This window comes from Manacus candei, unplaced genomic scaffold (genome assembly GCF_025592945.1).
Source record: "Manacus candei isolate 608988 ecotype Guabito, Panama unplaced genomic scaffold, ASM2559294v1 h1tg000009l, whole genome shotgun sequence".
Taxonomy (NCBI): domain Eukaryota; kingdom Metazoa; phylum Chordata; class Aves; order Passeriformes; family Pipridae; genus Manacus; species Manacus candei.
In genome coordinates, this window is record NW_026138057.1 from 3,152,137 (window position 1) to 3,177,574 (window position 25,438).

Here is a 25,438-nt window from a genome sequence, read left to right on the forward strand (position 1 = left end):
TTCAGCTGCCACCCTCCCTTTGCTCCCACACTTGCTGCCTGTCTGCTTTCTTCCTCAATCCTGCATTTCTGCAGTTGATTATTACTGCCCAAGCACAGGTAAGGCACAAAATTCCTTTGGAGTTGCATCCTGCATTTGCCAGTTTCTCCAGCTTATCAAGACCACTTTGAATCCTCACTCTGTGCTCCAAGATGCTCACAGGATCCTGTCTTGGCAGTAATTTAGCTACGGACTCTCTGGACCCTCACTCAGGTTAATTATAAACACATAAACATTACCAGGTTCTGCACATACCTTGGCATACAATTTCCCAGTTATCTGCCCAGCCTATAATAATTCCAAGTCTTTCCTCTCACAGTGCTTCAGAGAACACCACCCTGCGAGACCGCGGTGAGAGCTCCCGGGGGCGCGGCGGGGGACGGGACACCGGGACACGGGGAGCCGGGACACCAGGAGCCTGCCCCCCTCCCCCGGCGCCCCCTAAGCCGCTTGGTGACCCAGTTGTCCCCGCGGGGCCGGGCCGGGCCGGGCGGGGCGGCGGCGGAGGCTCCTCCCGCGGCTCGGCGGGCACTCCCGGCCCGGCTCCCCGGGCTGCGGGGGCAGCGCCGCGGGGCCATGGGCAACGGCACGGCCGGACCCCCGCCCGCCGCCGGCCACAGCATCGCCGCGCTGGTGCTCGGCATCCTCCTCATCCTCCTCATCGTCGGCGGCAACGGGCTGGTCTGTCTGAGCGTGTGCACCGAGCGGGCGCTCAAGACCACCACCAACTACTTCATCGTCAGCCTCGCCGTGGCCGACCTGCTGCTCGCCCTCCTCGTCCTGCCCCTCTACGTCTACTCCGAGGTGAGGTTGCTCGGAGGTCTCCGGGGGGACGGGGGGCTGTGCGCCCGCGGAGCCTGAAGGTTGCGGGGCTGCGCGGTGGGATGGGCGAGAGCCCAAGCACCGAGGGGCAGAGCCGCTTTCCGGGCTTGTTCCCCACCTCCATCCCGCCGGTCCGGGAGTGCCAGCGCCCTCAGGACAGCCCCTGCGCCCCGCGGTGCTCGTGTGGCGTTCGGAGCACCGCGGCTCTTACCTGCGAGTGCCACCGGGGCCGCGGGCGGGTCCCGGGGCTGCCCTGCCGTCCGAGCCGCAAACACACCGAGCGGAGATGCCCCGAGTGGAGGTGCCTCGGGGCGTCTGCCCCGGGCCGGGCCAGCAGCTCCTGAGGCTGAGTGGTTCTCTCTGTAACAGGGAGATAAATGATTACTGCCAGGGATGGGTAAAGCCTTGTGCTTGTGGGGGATTTTGTTGGGTGGGTGAGGGGGCTCCCTGGAACCTGCCCGTTAGTACCAGCTGGAGGCTCTTCCCTGCTCAAGTGGATGAAAGCATCCACAGGGCAAAATACGAGGTGTTTCCACCCACCCTTGTGGTAGCTGGTGGTGTGGACCTTTTTCTCAAGTCGTGGGAGAACATCTCCCCTCTCTCCCACGCCATGCTGAGCATCCTTAGGCAAGGTAGGCTGTGGATTAGGGCTTAGGATGGTCTCTGCCTGGTCCTAGGATTTTGCAGGACATTGTGACCTCTCTGGAACAGGTATTATGGAGTGACAGGTTCATCAGGGGACCATGAGAAGAACCAGTGAAGAAGAGAAGCATTAAATGCCCTCTTTTTCCACTGTGCCATTGGTTTTGGTGGATTTGCTTTTCCCTGGTTACCTCTGTTTTTCTGGTCAGAAAGGCACATTCTTCACCATTCTTCTCAGATACTTTTGTAACTGAGCAGGCCTGGGGCACTCCCAGGCACCCACAGTAATTCCTGAGGAACCAAGTTCCGCCTATACGTGAAGGGAGGCCAGAAGAAGATACTAGAGCGTGCCTGGAAAGCTGGTAGCACTGAAACAGGGGTTACCTGAGGAAGCAGAGCTACAGGTGCTGTGGAGGTACCCAGGATATCACCAGGTGATATCACCTTCTCCTTTGGGAAGGAGCTGCATAGCCCCAAAGGCTTGGCCTGGTGTGTAACTGCTTCCTCTCTCTGCCCAAGGACTGTGACAGTGGCTGGAGTCCCAAAGACTCTGTGGCACTGGCAGGAGCCACTGCAGCAGCAGTTTATACCATCCTCAGTAAGCGGAGGCATCCCAGCAATTAGGGCCAGTACCAGGAGCACTTCCCCAGCTGAACTGTGCCATGGAGCACACCTGTACCTGTCCCTGTGCCTGTCCCTGTCCCTGTGCCTGTCCCTGTGCCTGCTGTGCTCCTCTGAGCAGCTCTCTCCTAATCCCCGAGTGCCGGAGCTGAGCCAGGCCTGAGCCAGGAAGCCTCTGGCAGGAGCTGAGGGTGCTGGTTATGTAAACATCTTTGCCACTAAGATCCGTGTAAGTGATTACGGAAAAGAGGAAACAGTTTTAGCAGATTTGCATGTTCACCTGGCTCCTTCTCCAGGTCAGGGAAGATGAGTGTTTCCCAGTGGGCACAGCGGTGGAGCAGCCAGGACAAATGACACGAGCCGTTTTCCTGGTGAGGGTGATGCTGCTCTGCCTAAAACTTCCAGTGGTATGGCATCAAAAGATCTCTTTTCTTGCACTTTATTATGTGTGCCTAATGATGCACACATCATTAGGTGTCTTCTGGTGTCTTCTGATGAGACACCAGACCTTTATCCTCTCCAAATTTCCCGTGGCTCTCTGTGAATGCATGTCAGCCTGTTTGCTGCAGGATTCAGGATTAGCCTTTCCTGGAATCTTAGAGCTTTAATGGAAATAGATGTTCTTCTGTACCTGGCTAATGTCTGAGCCACACAAAATACTGGGGAGGTGAGACAGGCCAGCAGTTATAAATCAGCGCTCAGGGGTTTATTTTCAGGCACCAATAACTGGGAGAGGTGTCCTGGAATTTCAGGCCCTCGTAATGTCTCAGGTGGATGATCAGACTTGCTCCTCATGTCTGAAAAACCTTGACCTCAACGATTTAGGTCAAGAAAGGACATTAGAGCAGACATGAGGCACCTTTGTCCTGTGTCCTATTCCCTCCCCTCCCTCTCCCCTTGCAGGCTGGGTCGTGTCTTCTGGGGAATGCTGCAGCTGTCAGAGCTCATGACAAAAGGCCCCGTGTCAGCATTTGGGGGCAAGGGGACAATTCTTTGGCTCTGATGCTGGACTGTGCCCACTGGCAAGGATTATTCCTCTTCCAGTTGGTGCCACAGCGTTCTCAGTCCATGCCATGCCCTCGAGCCATGGCTGAGCTGAGACAGAGGCTTGTTCAAAGTCCAGCTGGACATCTCCTAATTCCCTTTCGGGCTCCTGCTGTTCCCTGCGTGTGGCAGGACTGAGACAAGAGTTGGTATCACAGGAAATACAACCAGAACCTTTGGCCCTGTCCTGGCTCACGGCCTCAGGAGCACTGGAGGTGTAAGAGGTCTTCTGGCATCAGGCCGGTTCAGAAGGCAGATTTTTCCTTACCAATCAGCTGAGCTTAGGAATATGGATACCAAAATGGGCCGACTAGGAAGGCAGCTGCAAGGGTGTTTCAGAAGCCAAGTCTGCCTCCTGCCATCCACCATCCTATAAAATCTTCTCCATAACTTCTTTGTATTCCAGAAAAGGGGAGAATCCCAAGAGCCACTGAAGGTGGAGCTGCTCTGGAGCGCTTCCTAAAGGCAGTTCGTGCTGTGTGTGATCCCTAAAGCTTTACACAGTGTACCTGGATGGGCTAATCTGCTGCAGTCTCCTGTCATTATGTACCCCTTAATCACATGACCCAGCAAAGCCTCTAATCCAAAGTCACTCTCCCTTCTGAGGGGTCCTTGGCACGTTTTGTAAGGTGGGCAGGTGGCAAACACCATGTAATGGAAAGTTCTCTCCCAGCACCCTCCCCAAAGCCAGAGTCTTGGGGATTGGTGGAGAAAGGGAAGGGTTTGTAGCATTTCCCAGGTACCCAACTTGAATGTCACATCCTCTGAAGGTGCTGCAGCCTGAGAGCTCTTGTCCTTTTCAGAATCAATTAGTTCCCCCAAATCAAAAACAGGTTTGGAAAACTGTAGCTCAAAATCAAATTTTCTCTCTCATAAGCTGAACTGAACTTGTCAGGATCCCAGTAAGCTCGGCAAAAATTTGGGGTTTGATGATTCAGGTTTCAAATTCAGTTTGGAGTGGCTGTTCTGTGCTGGAGAAGAGGCTGACTGAAGCATTCAGGTCTCACTCCAGCCCTCCCCTGGAGGTATCTCAAGGAGATGCTGTACAAAAATAGCCAGACAGTTACTTCAGAGTCTCCTCTGGCTTTACAGCTCCTCTAATCATAATCCTGGGCCTGACATCACCACTGCCTGGTATTAATCCCCACGGAGGATTAATACCTCCTGGCAGGGGCAGGGGTTTTGGCACCTTCCCATTGTTCCCTGGAGCGTGTTCCCCACATGGCTCTGCTCTGTGCTGGGATGAATGAAACCAGAACCTGCTGTTTAGCACCTGCACAGGAGCAAATCCAGACCTGCTTCCTGAACCCTGCACGAGGGCAGCAACACTACACTCCACAAGCACTGCCTGACTGTTGCTACAGGGGAATAAGTCCCTGGGATTTATGTGTACAGATATAAAAATTATTGTTATGGAGTGCATTTCCTATAGATAAAAATATATAGTAAATATTCACCTTAGATGATGCACATTACTTATAGGTAAACATATATAGTAAATTAAATATATTACATGTAGCAATATATACTATAGTGATATTTATCATTTATGTTCTAATAAGAGCATATATAGAGTGTTTGATAGTTTGCATGACAAGGGGCCATTGCTACTGAACACTTTGTTTCCAAGCTAAAATCACACTTATTTGTACAGTGTGTTTGGTTCTTAAGTGAACCTCTCCCTGCAGAGGGACCCAAAGGATGGTGAAGTTCTCCTGACCAGCACAAACCAGGAGGAAAATTCCCTGCTGCTCTAATGGGAACAGCCCATGGAGCCTCCTGGTTACATGTGCAGGCGTGAGCACACAGACAGGACTCTGCCTGTGCGGAAGGAGCTCACTGGAATAATGGCACAGGAATGGGATTGAGGGGGTGTATTTCTGTATCAGCCTAAAAAGGGCTTTAATGCTAAACCAACAGGCTGGGTTTGTACCTGGGTGAGATGAGCGCTCGCTTGGAACAAACTGCTGCAAGTAGTCTCTGGCTGTACCAGCATCAGCCATTGCTGTCCTGCTGCCTGTCCTGCTGCCAGTCCTCTGCCAGGGGCTGTGCAGAGCTGTGCCCCTGGCCAAGATGACCGAGCTGAAAATCACAAAGCATGGCAATCAACACTTCCAGTCGTCTGGAGCAGTGACAACACTGGTCACTGCTGCTCTGCCCTGGCACTGGGACTGTGCAGGGAGAGCCAGAGGTTCTATCTCCCTGCCCAACCCTGGTCTCCATGGGCTGGAGTTGTGCTTTGCCTGCCAGGACAGAACAGTTGTGTTAACAAAGGGAAACCGTTCACATTGTCTGCCAACAGGACATTGGAGCAGTGGGGACCTGAAAGTGGAAGAGGAACTTTGTGTTCTGCCACTTGCTGCCTCAGGGACAGAGCCAGTGGTGCTGTGCAGCGACTGTGGTGCTGGGGAGGCTCTGGGGGTGTGAGGAGGGTGGGGGCTCCTGCACTCACCCAAGGCAGTGGGGGCCATTCTGTGTCCATTTCTCTGCCCAGCACAACTCACCTGGCCATGCTGATGCTCTGTGGGCTCAGCTCTCCTGCCAGCCCTGGGCAGGCTGTGAGCTCCTGCGCGGGGCTGACTCCTGTGTGCCACTGCCGTGCCAGGAGCATTGTGCCACCGGAGGAGCGCTCGGACTTGGGCTGCTTGTCTGGAGGAACTGGGAGTGGCTGAGGTGCCCAGGCACGGAGGTGTTCCCTGTCACTTTAAAGGCATCTGCTGACCCCGGGATCTTTCCAGTTCCAGGGAGGTGTGTGGTCCCTGAGCACGGTGCTGTGTGACGCCCTGATGACCATGGACGTGATGCTGTGCACGGCATCCATCTTCAACCTGTGTGCGATCAGCGTGGACCGGTGAGTGCCTCCCTGCCCTGGCTGTGTCAGGGCATCACGCTGCTTCCATATACCCTCACCAGGCTCCCACAGTGGGAGGATCCTGCCCTCCCCTAAGTGGGGATGCTCTGCCCTACCATCCTCCATCCCAAGCTTTGTGTCCCATCAGGGGTGGCCACGCTGAAAGCACCGCTGTGTGAGGAAGCAGAGCTGCCCCTCGGGTGCTCTGGTTGTAGCCTATGCCTTGGCTATGTAAATGCCTGGGGGGGAAGGACAGGGACAAGGAGCTCTGGGGCCTCTCGGTCCCCTCACAGGCAGTGACGCCCCCAGGCCAGGCCTGGCTCACCCGGGGCTGTGTTGGCAGGTTCATCGCCGTTCAAGTCCCGCTCAACTACAACCGGCGGCAGATCGACCTGCGGCAGCTGATCCTGATATCCACCACCTGGATATTCGCCTTTGCTGTAGCATCTCCTGTCATATTTGGCCTCAACAACGTCCCAAACCGGGACCCCAGCCTGTGCCAGCTGGAGGATGACAACTACATCGTGTACTCCTCCATCTGCTCCTTCTTCATCCCGTGCCCCGTCATGCTGGTGCTGTACTGCGGCATGTTCCAAGGACTCAAGCGCTGGGAAGAGGCCAGGAAGGCCAAGCTGAGGGGCTGCATCTATGGGGCCAACAAGAAGCTGTACCACCCCCCGACCTTCCTGGAGAGGGAGCAGAGCCGGCTGGGGCCGCCGGAGTGCAGCCCCTACAGCCTCACTGGCCTCCCTGGGGACTGTGGGATGAGCAATGGGATCCAGACTGTGTCCTACCCACACCTCAGGTACCCACACCCAGGGCACGGGCGGAAGCGGGCCAAGATCAACGGCTGGGAGCGCAAGGCCATGCGGGTGCTGCCGGTCGTCGTCGGTGAGTATCCGCAGGGAAGGGCTGGGCAGGGTGGGAAATGTGCCACCTTGTCCCACGCAGGGCAGGGACCTGTGTGGATCCGGGGTGCCAGAGCAGTGCCAACAACTACCACCCCTGGGAGAGAATGCATGTATGATAACCAAGTTTCCTTCAAGGCAAACCTGTGACTCCCAGTATCTTACATTCAAAGCCAAAGTGAGATTAACTTTAGACTTTTCATCAATATTTGTGACAGGAAAGACATCCCAATTTTTCGTCTGGGCACAGGCCCAGCTTCACATGTCAGCACAGCTGCTGCCTGTTCCCTGGCCACTCTGAGCTGCCTCTGTCTTGTTTGGCCCGAGCTTTGTTAAACTAAACCCTTTTGAATGTTCCCATCACCTTCTCTCTTTACTGCCCTGGCAGGTGCTTTCCTCTTCTGCTGGACACCTTTCTTTGTGGTGCACATTACCAGGGCTCTCTGCAAGTCCTGTGCCATCCCCACTCAAGTCACCAGCACTGTCACTTGGCTGGGCTATGTCAACAGTGCTCTCAACCCCATCATTTACACCGTGTTCAACGCCGAGTTCAGGAACTTCTTCCGCAAAGTCTTGCACCTCTTCTGCTGAGCCCTCTGGGACTGGTGAGGAGGAGGAACCTCCAGGGAGCAGGAACCACCAGGTGATTTTTTGTATAGTTCATTAAAGATCTATTTCTGTCCCTGGCCTGCTGTCTTTGTTGGGGAGGAGGGGAGGAGGAGGAGGAGAAGGAAGGCGGCCCAAGGAAGCTGCTCCCCAGCTCCCTGTAGTAAGGTGTCACAGGTGAGTACCACTGAATGCAGCTCAGATCCTCTTCCCACTGGAAACTGCAGGTTTCCAGGCTCTTTTTTCACATTTGATGTAAGCAGGGATAATAATAATAATTTCTAGTCTTCTGGCTTCTGGGGTGGCATTAACAGGGCTGTGAGGTGACATCTACCTGTGCAACCTCCTTTCCCCTTGCTCTTGATAATTTTAAATCCAAAGCCTGATTTCACTCACATTTAACAAGGGTCCTACAAAGGCACTGTTGCTAGTGCTCCAGAATTCCTTATCAAGCCATAGGATTCCTGCCAGGAACCATTTCCAGCCACGGGAAAAAAATCTTCCATGCCTTTAGGTGAACCTGGGCTGGCAACAGCCAGTGGGACCAGGCAACGCTTGTCACTGAGGCTCGGAGGGGAGAAAAGGAATATTGCACAAATTACAATCTTCCAAGTCATGATTTTGTACAGGATTGTTGCTTTCCAGGGGGGAAATTTGCTTGGAAACAAAACAGAAAAGAGTACTGCAGGGAGGTCTTGAGTGTTCCTTTGACTAAGAATAGCAATTGCTCAATGAGTTTCTCCTCAGCAAACAGACAGACTCAATTCCCAGGGGATTATCCTGTGCCTTTCTGAGCTCTGTCACTGCCTGGTTGGGGTGCAGCTGCCCCAGGTACCAGGGCCCAGTGGGAAGCTCCCCAAGAGCTTTAATGGTAGCTGAGTCACACCTACAGTTCTACAATTTAGAGAAGTTGCCCCACTTTCTTCCAAATTTTTTCCCCTTACAAGGTGCAGTAAAGACAAAATTCCAGCAGTGACCGAGGCTTGACTATAGCCAGCCACAAGCTATTGGATAAGGACAGTGGGTTGGATAAGGACAGCCACTGGATAAGGACAGTGGAGACTCCGTTGCTGCCTCATGCCCCTCCCAAGCCCATTCCTGGTGTCCCAGCTCACCTGTCCATGGAGCTGCCTTGTCCTCAACCCAGGAGGAGCTCTGCTGCTCACACCGGCCGTGCTGGACAGGGATGTGAAGCAACAAGAATAGTTTGCAACCAAAAGCCTCGTTTGATGCTGCAAGGGCAGCTTCAGCACTCCAGAGGTGCCACTTTGGAGATGCCTTTGCTGCGTCTGAATGCGGGACACAAGAAACCCTGGGAATCAGCTGTGTTACCAGGGGCTCAATTAAGACTGTCTTCTCAATTAACTAATTGTCTCCATGCTCTAGAAAACAGGAAGTCAGCATTTTACTGTGAGCAGAAACCATTGCCAGTACTTGAGTATTACTCTGGGAAGCAAGAGTGGGCATTTTGCTGTGATAATGGAAGGAGTTGCCTGTTCTTTCCTTCCCAGGAGTATCACAGGTAATTTCTGTTCCCATCCTGCCTCAGTTCCTGCTTGGCTTTCCACGGATTTGCCAGAGACCTCCAGTCTAAGACTTAAGTTTTTTCCACTGCATTTTTCTCTCTTATTAACTTTCCTGTAGCTCTGGATAGAATGTTCTCCTTTTGACAGTGTGTGTGTGATGCTGGGTTGGGTCACTCCGTGGTTCAGCTGACCTTTCCTGGAGCAGCAGCTGAACAACCATCCTCATCCACCAGCACAAAACCAGAGTGAACACCATCCAGGACAAGTGACCCTCACAGGGGCTGTGACCTCTCATCCAGAGCAAACAACAGCCAGGACAAGTGACCCTCACAGGGGCTGTGATCCCTTAGAGGGATGGATTGTGATCCCTCAATTGAACAACCAGCCAGAACAAGTGACCCCTCACAGGGGCTATGCCTGAAGCTAAAAACAAACCCAAACCACCAACCAGAGGTTTGCGCGCCTGCCAAGAGTCCTCCAAAATCTCCAACCACAACAGCTTAATTATTAAAGAAGTACGTTAATAATTAGAATGATTTTGTTGCCGTGAACAAAGCAAATAACTCCCTAATGGTCACATCTCTAATCAGCAGCTCCTGTGGGGCAGGGACAGGACAGCCCCATATCCACGTGCACTCACCTCGGGCTTCATCCGATCTGATTCTGGCCAGGTGGATGCTACGAGCGACATTCCAGGCACGCCGTGGGATGAGGCTGTGCTTCCCTGTGGAGCAAACACCTCCCAGGCAGACAGGGGAACATGGACACACGTGTACCTGCCACCACACCCACCTGTGCAAGTACCTGCACCCTCGAGTGCTGCCCTGGGGATTAAAGGGAACCGCTGGGCTCGCTCGTGCTTTCACTGCATTTTATTGAACAACATCTTATTTTCCAATGGTATTTAAATGCAGAAGCTCCAACGTGTTCCAAATCTGCCTAGCACAGAGGGAACACAGGAAAACCAAAAATCCTTCCAAAGCCAAACTAAGAACTTGTACCGACTCTGTCAAGGCAATTAAATAAGCCAAAGGTTCATTTCTCTTCTCAAACAAGAGGTAGGGAGGCCCCGGGAGGAGGAAATACTGGCACATCTCCTTGCAGCACCTGCTTTAGATTAATTTCAAGAGAGATGAGGAGATTGCTGTAATCCACATGGTGGAGGATCCAGTCAGGCAAAGGCAAAGCCTCCCAAAGGCAAAGGGGGATCCCAGTGTGCGTGTGGGGGGCGTTCCAGATGAGGTTTTCACAGTCTCTGTATTATCCAAAGTTATGAAAGGGGCTCGGGAGTAGACAAACGCTGTCACAGTATCAAAAAGCCAATCAAAAACGATTCTGCTAGAGAGAACAGTGCCGTTGGCACAGGACAGACCGTTCCGCCGGGTCCCGATCCAGCCGGCCCCGCATGCCCGGGAACGGCTGTGGAGGTAGTTTGCTCACACGGTGACCTTCTCCATGACACTGTCCGTGACGTGCACCTCGTCACCCTGCACCGTCACCGTGGCTGACTGGCCGCAGATGTGCTGGTGGTCCTTCCAGTCCTGCGAGGGGAGAGCAGAGGGCGAGGCCATCAAGGGAACAGGCCCTTGGAAAAGCCACTGTGTGGGAAGCGCTTTCTCCAGCCCAGGTGGGAGCAGCAGGTCTCCAGTGCCCCACAAACCAGACCAATGATGGAGGGGAAAGGAGCCACACACTGGGCCAATATCAGAGGTGGAATTGGACTAAGCGGAATGTTACCTTGATTTTTTGGATCACCTTTGGGAAGGTGTGTGCAAACCCTGGGACCTTCCCTACCCTTTTAACCCTGTCCCGACTTGCACACCTGCCCCATGACTACAGCCTTGCTGGTGATCCCACTGGCAGGGGGTTTGGAATGCTTGACCCATGCAGGATTCTGCGCTGGCTGCCCGGTTCTGCTCCATCAGGTGACTCTCCCTAGGGTCCCACAGCCCTCTCCAGGGACCTGGATCCCGACTCCCAGCCACGCCATACCTTCCGCTGGCAGAACGTGGAGCAGTAGTTGACTTTGTGGCACCCCGTGCACTCGTTGGTGGCCTCGCGCCCGCAGTTGACACAGGATTGCTGTGGGAAGGGACAGAGAGTGACCGTGTCACACGGAGCCACCCCAGCGAGGTCACCGAGAGGCTGTGACCTGCTGGAATGTGGGAGCAGTGGGAAAGCCCCTGCTTCCCAAAATACACTCAGCACACCAACGCAAAACAGGCCCAGTGGCTCATGGATACGCCCTCAGAGACCTGCTCTCCTGCTGCTGTAGCAAGGATCACTTTGGAAAATGGAATGCACCTCTGTTTTCCTTTCTATCAGGCAGGAAGCCCTTCAAAACCATGGGTGGGACACTGAGTGGTCATGGAAATCCATCCCCACTACCTCAGGGATACCTCCCTCCATAGGGGTCAGGTAGCTGCAGGCTTCTGCAGGAGTTGAGTGTATCCCAAACAGCCATGTCAGGCTGTGCCCAGCCTGTTCACAGCCAAACTCTGAGTTTATCCCAAATTGAAAGGTTTAAGGCAGATTTTATTGGTGGCTTTGTTGGGTTTATAATACTGTGTATGTCAGAGAGAGGGTCTGAGGAAGGACAACAGGAGTAGGAGTAAGGATGGGACTCCTCAGCTTAATCATTCCTTGGTTTTAGAGAGGAAAAAGGGATTTATTACTTTGCCAGTCAGCAGCATGACTGCATAAGGAGTGTCCCAACAGGGAAAAAGGAGTCAAATGAAGAAGGCTCTAACAGGAGCAAAGATTTAAATCCAGAAGCAAGGTGAGAGAGGATACATGGGAGAAAAATCACACCTGCTATTTAGGGGATGCTTTTGTGTCTATCGCTTTAATCCTACCTCAGTGACATCAATTAACATAACCTGTATATTTAGGTGGAAACATCATTGAACTGCCACCAAATAAGCACTTCACAGAGCATTCCAGCTTCCAGCTCATTAAACTCCTGACAAATCATTAGCACTTGGAGCAGCAGCGGCAGGAAGCGTTGCTGGGCTGTGAAAGTATCCTGGGCTCCTGAGTTCCTCAGGCTCCTTTTCTCCTTTGAGCACGAGCACCCCCAAATCGGTGTCCTGATTAACACCCCACTCATCACACCCCCTGTTCACACCTTCCATGTACCTGCAGTGAACAGCTGGTGTGACTGAACTGTGTTTGTGCTCCTGATGTACAGCCGGAGATTTGGGACACCAGAAATGCCTTAAAGCTGCAAGGTGGGACTTGCAAAGCCTGTCCTGAGGGGACACTTGACTGGGGCTGTTTGTCACCTGTACAGGTACTGGAAAACTTGGGAAACACACTGTATGTGTGTGCAGTTGTACCCAGAGGTCTGAGGGACAACTGAGTAACACACACAGCTCTGAGGGCTTCAGTCCTGGGTCCTGAACTAACTCCCATTTCGAAAGCCAGAGGGAATTGTGGAGTTATGAAAACCAGCTCACAGGACAGAAAGGAAGCAAGTTCTCTTCCTGCCAGAGCTCAGTGACAGCCACCCAGCAGAGCTGCAGCACCACCACTCAGAGGTGAGTGAGACTCAGGAACCTGGCTGGGTGACAATGGAGGAGTGTGGAAAGCTGGAAGGCTTGGGAAAGGGAAGACACTGCTTGGAGCAATGGGAAGGCTCAGCTCTGTGCCAGCACAGGATTCTGTGGCAATGACAAACTGAAATGGAGCGAGGCAAAGACCAAAAGACTCTGCAACGCACGAGACGTCTCCAGCTTACCTTGATGATGATTTCTGTTTTCCCATCCACATCCTCTGTTTGTTGGAATAACTGGCTCTGGTATTGCTGCAAGGAAGACACACCAGACATGTCATTTCCCAGCTGGAGTGTGATGTGAGGGGTTGCCTTGCCATGCTCGGCAAGGGGGGACAGGAGTCCCAAACCAGTGAAATCCAAACCCAATCCCAAATGGACTGTGTGCTAACCCTGGCCTAAATGTATTGGGAACAGTTAAAAAGTACAAAAACATCTGAACTCCCACCTCCAGGCAAAGCAGGTTCACCCAGGAGTTTGATCCAACATATAAGGAGATTAAAGGCTTAATTTACAAGTGTATGACCCGACAGCACAGTATTTATTCTCCTGTGAAACCATGACCTTCAAAACCTCTATGTTACCATGACATAAACTGAGTTAAAAAGCTCCAGGCAGACGGAGGCGGTGGCAGGGAAACCTCTTGCTGTGGCCTGCGAGGGTGGGGTTGGGTTCTGCCTGATCTGACAAGGCAATTCCAGCCATGCACAAACCACAGAGGAGGAAAAGGTGTGATAAGAGAGAGGATCAAGCCAGACACATCCAGCCCTCTCACAAAAACAGTTCCAGAAAACCGATAACCTCCAATCCCCAACTGTTTCCCGGCTCCTTTGGAGGACACAAGCCTCTGTTTGCTGACCAGAGCCACATGTCTTAACTGCCCGACCCTTTTCAGTTCATTTCACACTCTCCAGCCCTGAATTGGTTTAATCTTTCTAAAATCCAATTCAGATGCCCCAGCTGTTTGCTGACTTAATCTTCCACCTTGCTTTCAAACGAGCTGGGCTCCGGAGCCATCACTGCTTTGCCAAGGGCTATTCCAATTAAAACACTCAACACTGATTCTCTTCAATTTATACAGAATATCCACTTAACACATTTCCTGAATATCTTTATTATCCCCCAGCAATTCTGGCACAGAATTTAGCAAGTTCGTGTATTCTCCCCATCCTAAAGTTTATCTGATATAAACAATGGCTCAATGCACACTCAAAAAAATTCCATTGCTCAAGCACAGAGGCCCCTGTGTTAGTCCTGTCTTTAATCTGTTCATTTTGGGCTTGACCTACAAATGTCAAATATCTTTTGCAAGACACAGAGAGCCTTTGTTGCCCCTTTTCCTAAATGTCCTTCCCTTACCAAAAAATGCAGTAAAGACATCACTGGGATAGTAATCAAGGGATCAGATACTCAGTGTGGAGAACTGTTTCTTAACAGCCACAAGAAGTTCTGCCAGAGCAGTTGTATTTAACTAATCCCACACAAAATGCTGCAATTCAGAACAACCTTACAAATATCTCAGTATTTTCAATTTTTGCAATATCCTGACGCATTTTGGAAGTTCATATAAACATGGAGCCGAAGGGCTCATGGTTTGCTTTTCTTTCAGGATGTCATTCCCCACACCTTCTAAGTAACACACGTGTAACTTTACTCAGAGGATCCTAACAGCTTTCCCAGACAAGGATTTGGTGCCCACACTCCATATATTTACAGACAGCTGATGGGAGAGCTCAGCATTGCGACACCAGTGTGCACAACCAGCTTGCTGCCCACAGCTCCTGGAATCCCCGAGCACTCCATTCCTTTCCCCAGGACACAAACAACTCAGAAAGATTTCTCTTGCTAACACTGCTCTCCAGGCCTGGAGAAACAAATTTCTAAGGGCTGCCACTGTTCCAGGCAGGAGCTGCTCTGCCCATCCCTCGGCCCCAGAGGCGCCCCATGCACAGTTACCTCCTTCCTCTCCACGTCCGCCTGGATCTTGGCCTGTGTGACGGCGGCCTCTCGGAAGGAGGAGCTGGCCTGCTTGGCCTGCTCGATCAGGGTCTTCAGCTGCTGGGCGGTGCTGAGCAGGGAGTTGACCATCTCCTCCAGGTAGAGCCAGCTCCGCTGCTCCGTCACCTCCAGCCCGTTCACCACCGACGGCGACATGGCCTTGGTGGGGGTCGTGGGGGGCACGGCCAGGGCGGGGAGAGAGGTTAACACTGGGGACAAACCAAACAACAACAGACACACAGTTAGGGGGTTTGATTCCCAGAAAGCAGGGGGTTGGAGGAGCGTGGGGGGGTTCTTCTGCGTTCAGTTTCTTTTTTAAAATATGGTCTGAGGAATTTCCAGTCTGAGAAGTTTTTGCTAAACAGAGCTTTTCTCCTGCAACCCAAAGTGCGGGTCTGTGCAGAACAAGCCCTTGGGCACTCTCAAACCCCCAGGACAAGAACATCTCCTCATGACCCCCGTTTGCTCTGGGAAGGGTTTAACACCTCCCAGCGGTGCTGTGGACAAGCACAATTAAGTGGTGAAAGCAGCATTCCCAGGGACTCCACCACTGGCAACAACGTTTCCCTCAGCCACGGCTAGGAAAGGTTACAGTAAGTCACTCAGTGATCCAGCACTTTACAGGAGTATCCCAGTGTCCCTACCCAGATGCCCATTCTCAGGCTGCAAACCCACAAAACTCAGGCACTGATCCCCATCACACTCCCTGCGCTTCCCGAATCCTGACCTGGACCATAACCCTGGTCTGCCACTGGAATAAACCCGACAGTCACCACCACCTCAAAGTGAGTGTATTCCAAACATGCACTTCCCAAAACCACGGGCTGGGGACTCCTTTAAAAACACAGCAGTTACTGTATCACTAAAAGAGCTCCTTTTTGCAACATAAGGTTTGCATGTACGCTGGGAGATCATGGAATGAGGAAATTAAATCCAGATCCAGGAACTTCACGATACACAGTGTAAGCTCAGCTTAGGTAACATTCCAGGAAGAAATGTTATCTGGCTTTACTTTTCCAAAATATAACTTGAGCAATAAATACTCACCATCTGCCATAAAGTTCAGTCTAAGACATTCACATCTACCAACACCTAACCTCCACATTCCTCACCAAATTGTTTACTAGAAAAAGGAAGGTACCACCAACTTTGGGGCTGTGCAGAGTTATTACCCCAAAATCTCCGCCCAGTCTGGCAGGCAGCTGGTCCTGCAGCTCTCCCAGTGCTGCTGGTACTGAAGATAAAGCAGTGACAGTGTCCCTCAGGATCTGCAGCACGACCAGGGAGCGCCAGCACCGCTGCCTCTGGTGGATCTCTGACCAGTGTTCTCACTAAAAGGGACCATTATCAGAGCCAGATGTTGTTCCTTGGAACCAGAGTTAAGAAATTTACTGAACAGGGAGTTCTTGAACAAAATGTAGAGGGGCTCAAGTGTCTGAAAGTCACTTCAGTGTCATTTACTTCAGAGGCACATGTAAGGAGTGCCCTGAACACACCTTCCTGCTCCCAGCTGCCATTCCAGCAGTTCCACTGGCAGTGACCCTCTCCTTAGAAAAGCATCTGCAGATAAACCAGCTTTCTTACAAGACAGCACTGAACACTGAGTAACGTACAAGGCAGTGACTAATTTAGCCTTTTTTAACCCTTTTCACCTACCACCTGGTAGTTGTTCATGGAAGCAATAAAAGCTGGAAGAATCCAACACTGATCTGGACAGAGAGAACAAGCCCCAGCCCCCAGGTAGGTCACTGTGTGACCTTTCCTTGCCAGCTCCCCACACAGGTACACAGACATTTCATGGCAAATGCCCTTAATTAAAACAGTAATTTCAATCAATCTGCACATGAGGGGTGTGGAACTATTTGCACTTAGATATGAGTATGAGATAAATGGGTCTTTTTTATCAGTGTCTGTTTGCAGAAGAGCCTTTTCCACTCTCCATTTCCAGCACAATATTTGTCCCAGTGTGGCATTTGATAACATATCACACAGGAATTACTTCTGATTTCTCATTCTGGAACAGGTACAGGAGGCAAGAGAAAGTATTCACTGGTGAAAAAACAATCAGTGTTTAATTAGTAACATCAAGATCTAAGTCTTAAACCCAACAAGATGTGACTCTGGACAGCAGGAATATGCTGTGCTGCTCCGAGTAAACAGATAAAGGTAATTCAGAGGGGATGGAAAATTGACACCAAACCTGCCCAAAACTACCTCCAGCAACTACCCCTGGAGTAATAAAGACATGGGAGAATGTCTAGAAAAGCTTCTGTGGATTTTGAAGGGGTTGGTCTCCTCAGATTGAGCACTAAATCAATGTTGAGCCACAGTGCCCAACAGGGACAAAAGCCTGGAAGCAAGAGCCTTAGGGAAGGCAGGGAGTGCAAGATGATGCAGGCAGCAGGATCACAGCAGCCTCCTCTGTTAGAAACCAACATATCAAAGTTCTCAATAAGGAGTGAAAAACTCCCCACAGAGGGGAAATCTGCTTGTCTAAATCCTAATAACTGTAAAACTCACAAGTGAAACAGAGCCAAGTTTAATTTCCTGCCTCAGTCTTTACCTTTGCTGAGAAGGATCAGAGGAAAGTCAAGCCCAGTGAAGTGTCTCACCTGCTGGACAGCAAACATACCGATTTTGGGGTGAGACGTCGGCAGCGCAGCCTCGGGGAAGGGGGAGATCTGGCAGTTGTCCTGGTAACTGGGGTAGTGGGGCTCTGGATGGGACACCCGGCAAGGCTGCTGGACGTTGGTGTCCTGAACTGCAGGAGGACAAGGACGTTGGGAATCACTGTCTAACACACCTGGCAGGTGTTTCTTACACTGCTTTCATCCCCATGTTTTTACATTTTATACAAGTTCCTACACTCTGTGGTAATTCCCAAGAGTTGGAAATGAGAAATGGCAGCACGATCTCACACAGTCAGCAAACAAGGCAGCCTGGTCTTCATTCCAACAGGCTTTACTTTTAGAGCCACAGGTTCCCTGGTTCCCTCCCACACATCTACATACCCACAATAACCCCAGGGCTCCAAACCCCCGCTCTTGGAGCAGAATCATTCCCTCAACAGAGCCGACACCCCAAAGCACGACTCAAACCGCAGTAACTGAAACGTACGTCTTGCATTTATACTTTGATTTCTGCTGGCACTGAGATGAGCATAAACCAGCCCCCTCCTGCCCCTTCCCACGGCTGCCCAGGACACAAAGCCCTGGCTCTTACCCGTGGCCCCAGTGAAGACGTCCCCCTGGGCCGGGCTCTCCGAGATGATGGCCGTGGCCTCCACGGTGGACGCGCGGTCGAAGGTCAGCGCCCCCGAGGTCGTGATCTGTCCAGAGGGAGTCACGGTGACTGGAAATATTAAAGCACTCTCATCATTCACACTCAGGGCAGGGCCCACAGCTGCCCAGCTGTTGATATCCCTGTGCTGCACCATCCAGAGTCAGGGGACTCACAGACCACTGGCCTGTGATAACCCAGTTTGGATCACACCTACGACCAGCGCAGCTGGAAATGGGAATAAAAGCCCTGGTGGACTTCTGAAGACTCTGCTGTCCTTCCAGGTTATTCTCTGGGGGTACAAGGCTGGAACATTAATTTACAACATAACACCTCTCAAATCACCACATTTTCAATTATTTTATGAACCATAACTTAACACCTCTCATAAAGGTTCAGTGAGGCCACAAACCCCATCAGTTTCTGGCTGATCCTAATTTATGACTATCTTAGCAAGAGTGATTCTTGCTACTTAAATCAACATAAAAACCTGTGGATAACAACTAATTCCACGACAGCTGGACAATTTTAGCTGTTTATCTACACACAGTGACAGAATGTGCTTGGCCAGTGCAAGCAACAAGGCACAAAATCCTTTTGGATGATTATACCTGAGCAGCTCCAGAATATTAAAAGCCCTTTTTAAACAGGACTAATTACCTGGCACCATTAACTGGCAATGGGCTGATGCCATGGCACACTGCTCTGCCAGAAGGATCTTTTCCCAAACAATAATTCATTTTTTTAGATATTGTGGCTACAAATCCATGGCTGGTGAAGTATGTGGCCCCCAAAACGAGCAGTTGTCTCTCCCAATGCCAGCACAAGGGAATGTGCAGTCTCGCAGCACCTCACTTAACAAAGCAATACAAGTTAAACATATCTGGGGATCAAAAAAACCAAACCCACAAAACAACTCTGCAGAACCCTTGTGTGTTTCTCCTCCTACTGTTGCTGATGATCTAACCCTACTTTTTTGTTCCTATTTTTGGATTTCTGCTGCTTCCTCCTGGATTCACTTTGCACTGTTACAGCCCAGATGATGCCAGAGCACCGAGGGCAGGAGGACACGTGGATGTGACTGGGAATGTGTGAGCTGGATGAGCTTGCACATTAATTTCTGCTCTCACACAGATGGTTTGCCAATCAAACCAGTAACAAAGCGTGTGCTGGGTGCTGGAGAGGGACATGCAGATGAAAGTGTCACCTTCTGCCTCCTTCATTAGCGACTTTCAGGCTGGGCACCTCATCCCAGCTGCTTCCAGCCTTTGTTTCTACGTATTGCAAGGAATAGCACAAATCTTACTCCAGCTTCTGAGGGACACAAAGCAGCTCAGGGGATGGAATGGGGATTTCTGGCAGAGCAGAAAAGGGCCAGCCTTCTCCACAACCTAATTCCAGCAGGAAATTTCCCAACTGTTATTTGTGAAAAATCTACTTGAAACCCACTGTGGATCAAGGCCAGGACTCCACAATTCCCCCCACACTGCTGGGCTGAGAGCAGGTACAGGGGGGAATATAACCATGGAATCATAGAATCCTGGGATGGTTTGGGTTGGAAGGGACCTTCAAGCTCATCTTGTTCCATCCCCTGCCATGGGCAGGGACACCTTTCACCTTCCCCATCCAACCTGGCCTGGAACACTTCCAGGAAGGGGGCAAAATCCAAAGCTCTTTCAGCACAAAATATAAAACCTCCTGTTCACTGCACAAAGATGTGATGATGCTTAAACCCGAGTTTCCTGGAGGTCTAGAGCTGTACTTTTTCCTACTCAGCTTGTGTCCAGATGTGACAACACTGTGCTACTTTCTATAAAATGGGAAGTGACACTGAGCCAATAAAACTGTCCAATGAAAAGGATATGGGCAAAAAAAAAGGGCCATTTTTCTCAGCTGGACAGTTCCAAGGGGCCACTAACAGACATAAAATACCTAGTGTGGCCATTTCTCACCAAGGAAGGGAAGCAATTTTCGGCAGGAGAAAAGAACCTACACGTGGTTGCAGCTGTGGCAGGAAGCAGAGTGATGTTTTTGGAGCAATTCTTCTTCACTGGAGTTGCAGGCATTTCATTTTCCTTTTTCCGCCTTTTATACGGCACAAAGAGTCGAATGGGGCCACTCTGGGCAGAACACAAGGAAAAGGAGAAGAAAGGAAAAAAAGAGAAGGCATTAACTGAGGCACCTCTTTGGAAACATTTGGTTTACCCTCCTCTTTCCAGGAACAGATCCCCACAGATCTCCACAGATCCCCATGGATGACATGTGGTTGGCAACAACTGACCAAAGAACTTACAGTTCTCCAGACCAAAAGAACTTGGGGAAAAAAAAGTTAAACTCAGCTCCTTCCAGCTGAAGAGCCACAAATCCAGCCTCTTCCAACTATTTTTTAAGGAGCAGAACTGGGCAAATAATTGACTGCTGGCCAAGGTGGTGGAAGAGAAGAGAAGAGAACAAGAGTGAGGAGAAGAGAGGAAGCAGTTCCAGGCTTGGAAACAAGGAAATCAGTCAGTTCATAGCAGAAAAGAAATGCAAAACATCAAGCCAAGCTAAAGCCTTCTGCTTTCAGGATTTTAACCTCATTTTTTGAAACAAACAAGCAAAAAATCAAACTCCAAACAAACCAACCAAGAACCCCAAGCAGTTTTGAGATGAAAATATAGCTCCATCATAAGAGTATTATGTTACTTACTTACAAAAATATTTTTCCAATTCAAAACATTGTGAAATTTGAGTCAAAAATCACAAATAGTATTGGCATTCCCCAAAGGCATTTTACATAAATATATTATTTAGAAAGAGAAAAAAAAATGAAAAAGCACTAACTGTGATCCAGTTTTACTGAGGCTGCTCCACAATAGCTCCAGCAGTTCCTTATCTCCTTTCTCCACAGAGCAGGGACAAAGCACTTGTGCCCATTCCCAGGGCACTCATGACCTGCTCGCCAAGGGCTGTGGCAGTTAATTTTTCAAACTCAACTAATTAGTTTATAAACTGATGGATGTAAAACCTCCAACTCACCAGTGTCATGTCGTCGCAGCAAGCGGCACAAGTACACGAGGCAGCGTGAGGATTTAAAATCCCATCCTGGAATGAGAAGTGACCAGCTCAGCACTGGAGTCACCAAAATCACCGAGAACACACCTGTGTTCTCCCAAAACAGCTCGATGGCTCCCAGGGAGAGGTACTCCCTGCCTCCTGGACCCTCTGCAGTAACAGAGGCCAGGTCCTCACACTGCAGCCATGGGGTGAGAGCTGGGGGAGAACAAAGGAAAACCAAACCATTTCCACACCAAAAGGCCAGGATATGTGAATCTGAGGCTTTATTTCTGCCCAAGCAGAAATCACCTGTCAGCCTGATGGCAATGCAGGAGTACTGCAGGAAATAAAGGATCCAAATACTCAATAAATGGCGCAAGTGAAGAATGCGGGTGTCAGGCAAACAGAATGGAGATCTCACAGTGACAACTCAATTCCTGTGACACAGCTCAAGGCTGGGCTTCACCCCGCAGAAACTCCAGCCCCTTTCCAGCACAAGCAAGATTCCCAGTGTGCTGTTTGAGACGCATCTAGAAAAACTCCCCTCAGGCCACTGACTCCCCACCAGACCCAGCGTGGCTCCCGGTGCCAGCAGAGGCAGCCCCTGGCCCTGCCAGCCCCTTCCTGCAGAAGGGAGGGAGCCCAGGGAGCCTTACGTGGATAAGGCACTGCAGGGGCCGCCCGGCGTAGCGGATGCTCCTCTTCCAGTCCTTGCTGCTGGCTCGGCCCGCCATGGCCTCGAACTCGGTGGGGCTGTACCAGTTGTCCCCCTGCTTGATGCACCTGCCACGGCCCCCTGAGACAAGCAGCAAAACACACTGTTTAGTGCAGCTGAGGGGTCATTTTGCCACTTCCCTAAAGAAGGAAATATGGAAATTGCTGGACAAAATAGCAGTTAATCCACAGCCATCACCAAATGTGCCCGTCTGCTGCTTCCCTTCGCTCTGGGACAACCACGTCCAATTACTGTCATGGCTGTGACAGTGACTGGGCACGTTAAGGGAACTCCAACTCTGCGCCTCAAAAGGCTACAAAAATTGCTCCTCCACAAGAAGGAAAAGTCTTTCTTGCGTAAACACCACGAATTTAAGCCTATTCTTAATTTACACTTAAATTTCTGGTCTTTCTGGTGATGAAGAAAACTCTCTGTCCATGAAGCAAGTGCTGTGCTGGACAGCCAGGCTGCTGCTTCTCCAGCTTCCCCACAAGGATAAGAGAGAAGAGGAGGAGCTCAGGAGCCCTGTGAGGAGACAAATTCTCCATTTTCATTCCAGCAGGGATTCTTTAGAGCTTTGTAGAAACACAAGTCTACTCCTCAGATGAAAAAAACGTTAGAGGAGTTGGCCTGTTACTGAGGACACTCACTGCATGGCAGCCTGGATCCCCACAGATTTAAGAAAAAGTTAAAAAGCCTCTGAAGAATGAGCAAAACAGATGAGAACAATAATATCAAAAGGCACTGCGTTGGCTTGGAAACTGTCTTTTTTTTTTTTCCTCTCACAGTCAGCCCTTAAGAAGAGCCTGATGAAAAGAAGAGTGTAGAAGGAGCTGTCCCACTCCTCCCCCAGGCCGTAGTTACCTGAGCCGAGCCTGTTCTTGTACAGAATGCCACTGATATTCCGGCACCTCACCGGGAGCTCGTTCTCGTACACAGATGGGTCCCAGTTGTACTTGGTCCCAGTTTTCCCTTGGACAGTAGTTAACGGGGTAGGAGGAGACTGGGGTCCTTGGAGAAAAGATAGAAGAGAAAAGAAAGGTGACAGCAACCAAAAAGAAGAGTGGCTGTTCCATGTCACAGCTGGGCTGGGGCAGCAGGCCCAGGGGACTGGAGCAGCTGGAACATCCCCACAGAGGTGCACCACAAAAAATTCATCTTGAACCAACTGAAAAGGACTGAAAATTCAGCAAACTGCACCAGAGGAAACAGGCTCTAACAGGAAATAAACGCTGAGGTTATACCCTGACCCTTACACCACCTGTAAGCTGTGGTGTAAGGAGCTGGCTGGATCTTCCCCTTCCCAGGGCCTATCCTGCGAGGAGTTCGTGCCACCTTGTGGGCAGCAAGGAAACTGCCAAGCAGCCCTGAACAAAACCCCAGCGGATGGAGACACTAAAATATCAGCAAGTGGTCTGAATGGAGACAAAAATGTATTCCAGGACCCTCTAAAACAAACCCACGTGCAGAACTGGCAGACTCGTATTTTTATTGTCCACGTTAAAAGGATTCCTGTGCCCTCGGGGGTGGGATGGGTGTAGGAAGCCCAGCAGCAGGGTAAGATTTTTCAAGCAGCTTCTTTGCCAGGGTCAGGGCAAAGGGTGAGGAAATGAAATATATTTCTGACAGAAAAAAAAATAGCCAAGTTCTTGTACTCCCAAGAAATACTGTGTGAGGACTTGACACCTTAAAGGTCTTTTCCCACCTAAACAATCTGATGGTTGTAAGTGGGGACAAACGATCCTTACAATATTCTGCCCATGTTTTTAAATCCTAGAAACACAGTGGAAGTGGAGAAGAAGGCATCCCCCAGAGAGAATGACCCCCGAGGAGCAGATTGGCTCATACCTGGTGTGAGAGGTGCCGAAGGCCCCTTGATCCCGGTGGTTTCCACGATGCTCCCGTCCGTGTGCACCACGATCAGAGTGGCCTTCTCAGGGTTCAAGCTGTCCCCAATCTGGAGGGCTGTTCTCCCAGACTACAGAAGGAATTAGGAGTTTAAATTGATGAAAAGGGTTAAATACCAATAGATTTCAGTGTCCTCCAAGGGTACCCTAAAACTGCAATCAGTATGGCAGTTATTAGGTTAATTTTGGAGGTTTCGGCCAAGCAAATTCAAATGTTTTATGTTCCAGGTCACCAGTTCCATTACAGAACGAGTAGATGAGGGTGGAAAGGCAAAAAAAATAATGATTAAAAAACTGCATGTCCCCCAGCTAATGGGTTTGTGGCTTAAAGCCTGTATAGTGCAATAAAAACAGATGTTTGACCTTACTACAGCTCTTTATTTACACTGAGCAAGTGAGACTTTGCCAAGGCCCTCAGAAGAAAGGCCAGACTTACCAACACGTGTCCTGAAATTGAAGCTGCATTGGCCACAGACGTGGTGAAAACATTGTCTGCAGAGGCCCCCACGTTGGCTACTGTCACTGTGGTGACTTCTGCAACGTAAAACAGGCATTAATTTAACATTTGGCTGCATCCAGAGAGCCTCATAAACAGCTAAAACACCAAATAAAAGTAACTGCACTTCCTTCTTCCTTCCTATTCTAAATTAATTTTATTTTTCATGACACCTGTAAGTTGTTATAAACACAATCATTGTGATTTTTATTAAGCTTTGGGTTGAATTGGCTTTAACCTCGAGGCAGTGACAGCTGCTATGAGCATGTGATGAACTAAAGGAAAAATGAATATCGTATCTGCACTTGGAACACCCCCAGGTGTGCTGCTTTTAATGAAAAGAGGGGTGACTGGCAAACGCCGGGATAAAGTGAACAACTGACTGTCCCTTTGCCATGTGTTAATACCCAGGGTGTCATTACCAGCTAGAAACTGCCCAAACTTACAGCCAAACGTCTCTGTGACGTTCAGCCTGGCTAAAATCTTACGGCCTGGCTAAAATCTCAGGGTTTTCATGTGCGGTGAGGGTGAATAACCAGTCGTAGCTGAGGCAGAGACGCCCAGCCGGGCACGGGGGCTCTGGGATGTTGTGGTAGCGCAGCTCGGCTGCAGCGCCCTGCGTGTTTGGGGCACTTTGTACCGGGACACAGACAATGTGACTGCAGGAGCTCCCGGCCCCGCGTGTGAGGGCGGAGTGTGGGCCGTGCCCAGGGCGGGGGCGCTCCCCGGGGGCCGTGAGGGAGCCCCGGGCGGGCCGAGGGAGCGCTGCCCGCCCTGACCTGCGAAGGCGGCGGCGGCGGCGGCCTCGTCGGCGCTGGGCATCGGAGGCGCTCCCATCTCGATGTGCTCGGCGTCTGCCGCCATCACCGTCACCGCCTCCTCCTCCTCGGGCTCCGCCTCCCCCTCGGCCGCTCGCGGCGGCTCCTGCTGCTGCTGCCCGGGCCCCGCGGCCAAGCCGAGCCGTGCGGCCGCCGGCTCGCCGTCGTTGTGCTCCATGCGCGGGCCCGGGGGAGCCGGGCCCGGGGGGGCCGAGCCCGTGCCCCGGGGTGAGGGGTCCCGGGGTGAGGGTCCCGGCGGGTGCTGAGCCGAGCGCGTTCGGGCCCGTCCGGCGGTTTCCGAGGGCGCCCGAAGCGCCCCGAGCCGCCGGGCGCGCGCTCCCCCCGCTGGCCAATGGGGCGCGGCCGGGCCCGCGCGCGCGGCCCGCGGCGGTACCTGACGGCGCGGGGGGAGCCGAGCCCGCCCGAGCGCGGCCGAGCCCCGAGCGGCGCGGCCCGGCCCGGCCGGCGGAGAGTCCCGAGCGCGCTCGAGCCGCTTCCGATCTCTGCCGAAGGCGGGCGCGAGAAGAGCCGATCTGTGCCGAGTCCGCTCCGATCGCGCCCGAGCCCCGCTCGCCGG

The 25,438-nt window shown here is 51.5% G+C and overlaps 2 protein-coding genes across 4 annotated transcripts; one reads left to right on the plus strand and one right to left on the minus strand.

Moving 5' to 3' along the window:
• Positions 1–484: 484 nt before the first annotated feature.
• Positions 485–9,715, plus strand: DRD4 (dopamine receptor D4). The gene is made up of 4 exons (XM_051777088.1): positions 485–843; positions 5,907–6,019; positions 6,363–6,910; positions 7,316–9,715. The coding sequence occupies exons 1-4, from the start codon at positions 616–618 to the stop codon at positions 7,516–7,518; spliced, it is 1,092 nt and encodes a 363-aa protein (XP_051633048.1). The 5' UTR covers positions 485–615; the 3' UTR covers positions 7,519–9,715.
• Positions 1,107–25,277, minus strand: DEAF1 (DEAF1 transcription factor). Of its 3 annotated transcripts, XR_007902682.1 has the most exons (14): positions 24,823–25,277; positions 23,984–24,081; positions 23,489–23,618; positions 22,505–22,651; positions 21,582–21,721; positions 20,908–20,973; positions 19,883–20,009; positions 17,833–17,961; positions 17,243–17,371; positions 14,569–14,819; positions 12,799–12,864; positions 11,052–11,141; positions 5,102–5,250; positions 1,107–1,221 (listed from the first exon to the last, which is right to left on the minus strand). XR_007902682.1 is itself a non-coding variant. In XM_051777015.1 (13 exons), the coding sequence occupies exons 1-13, from the start codon at positions 25,037–25,039 to the stop codon at positions 10,542–10,544; spliced, it is 1,626 nt and encodes a 541-aa protein (XP_051632975.1). In that variant the 5' UTR covers positions 25,040–25,276; the 3' UTR covers positions 9,917–10,541. The 3 variants fall into 3 exon arrangements, 2 of the variants coding, with proteins under 2 accessions (XP_051632975.1, XP_051632974.1); XM_051777015.1 differs by lacking the exons at positions 1,107–1,221; positions 5,102–5,250 and adding an exon at positions 9,917–10,600 and having other exon boundaries at positions 17,833–17,938; positions 24,823–25,276; XM_051777014.1 differs by lacking the exons at positions 1,107–1,221; positions 5,102–5,250 and adding an exon at positions 9,917–10,600 and having other exon boundaries at positions 24,823–25,273.
• Positions 25,278–25,438: the final 161 nt, after the last annotated feature.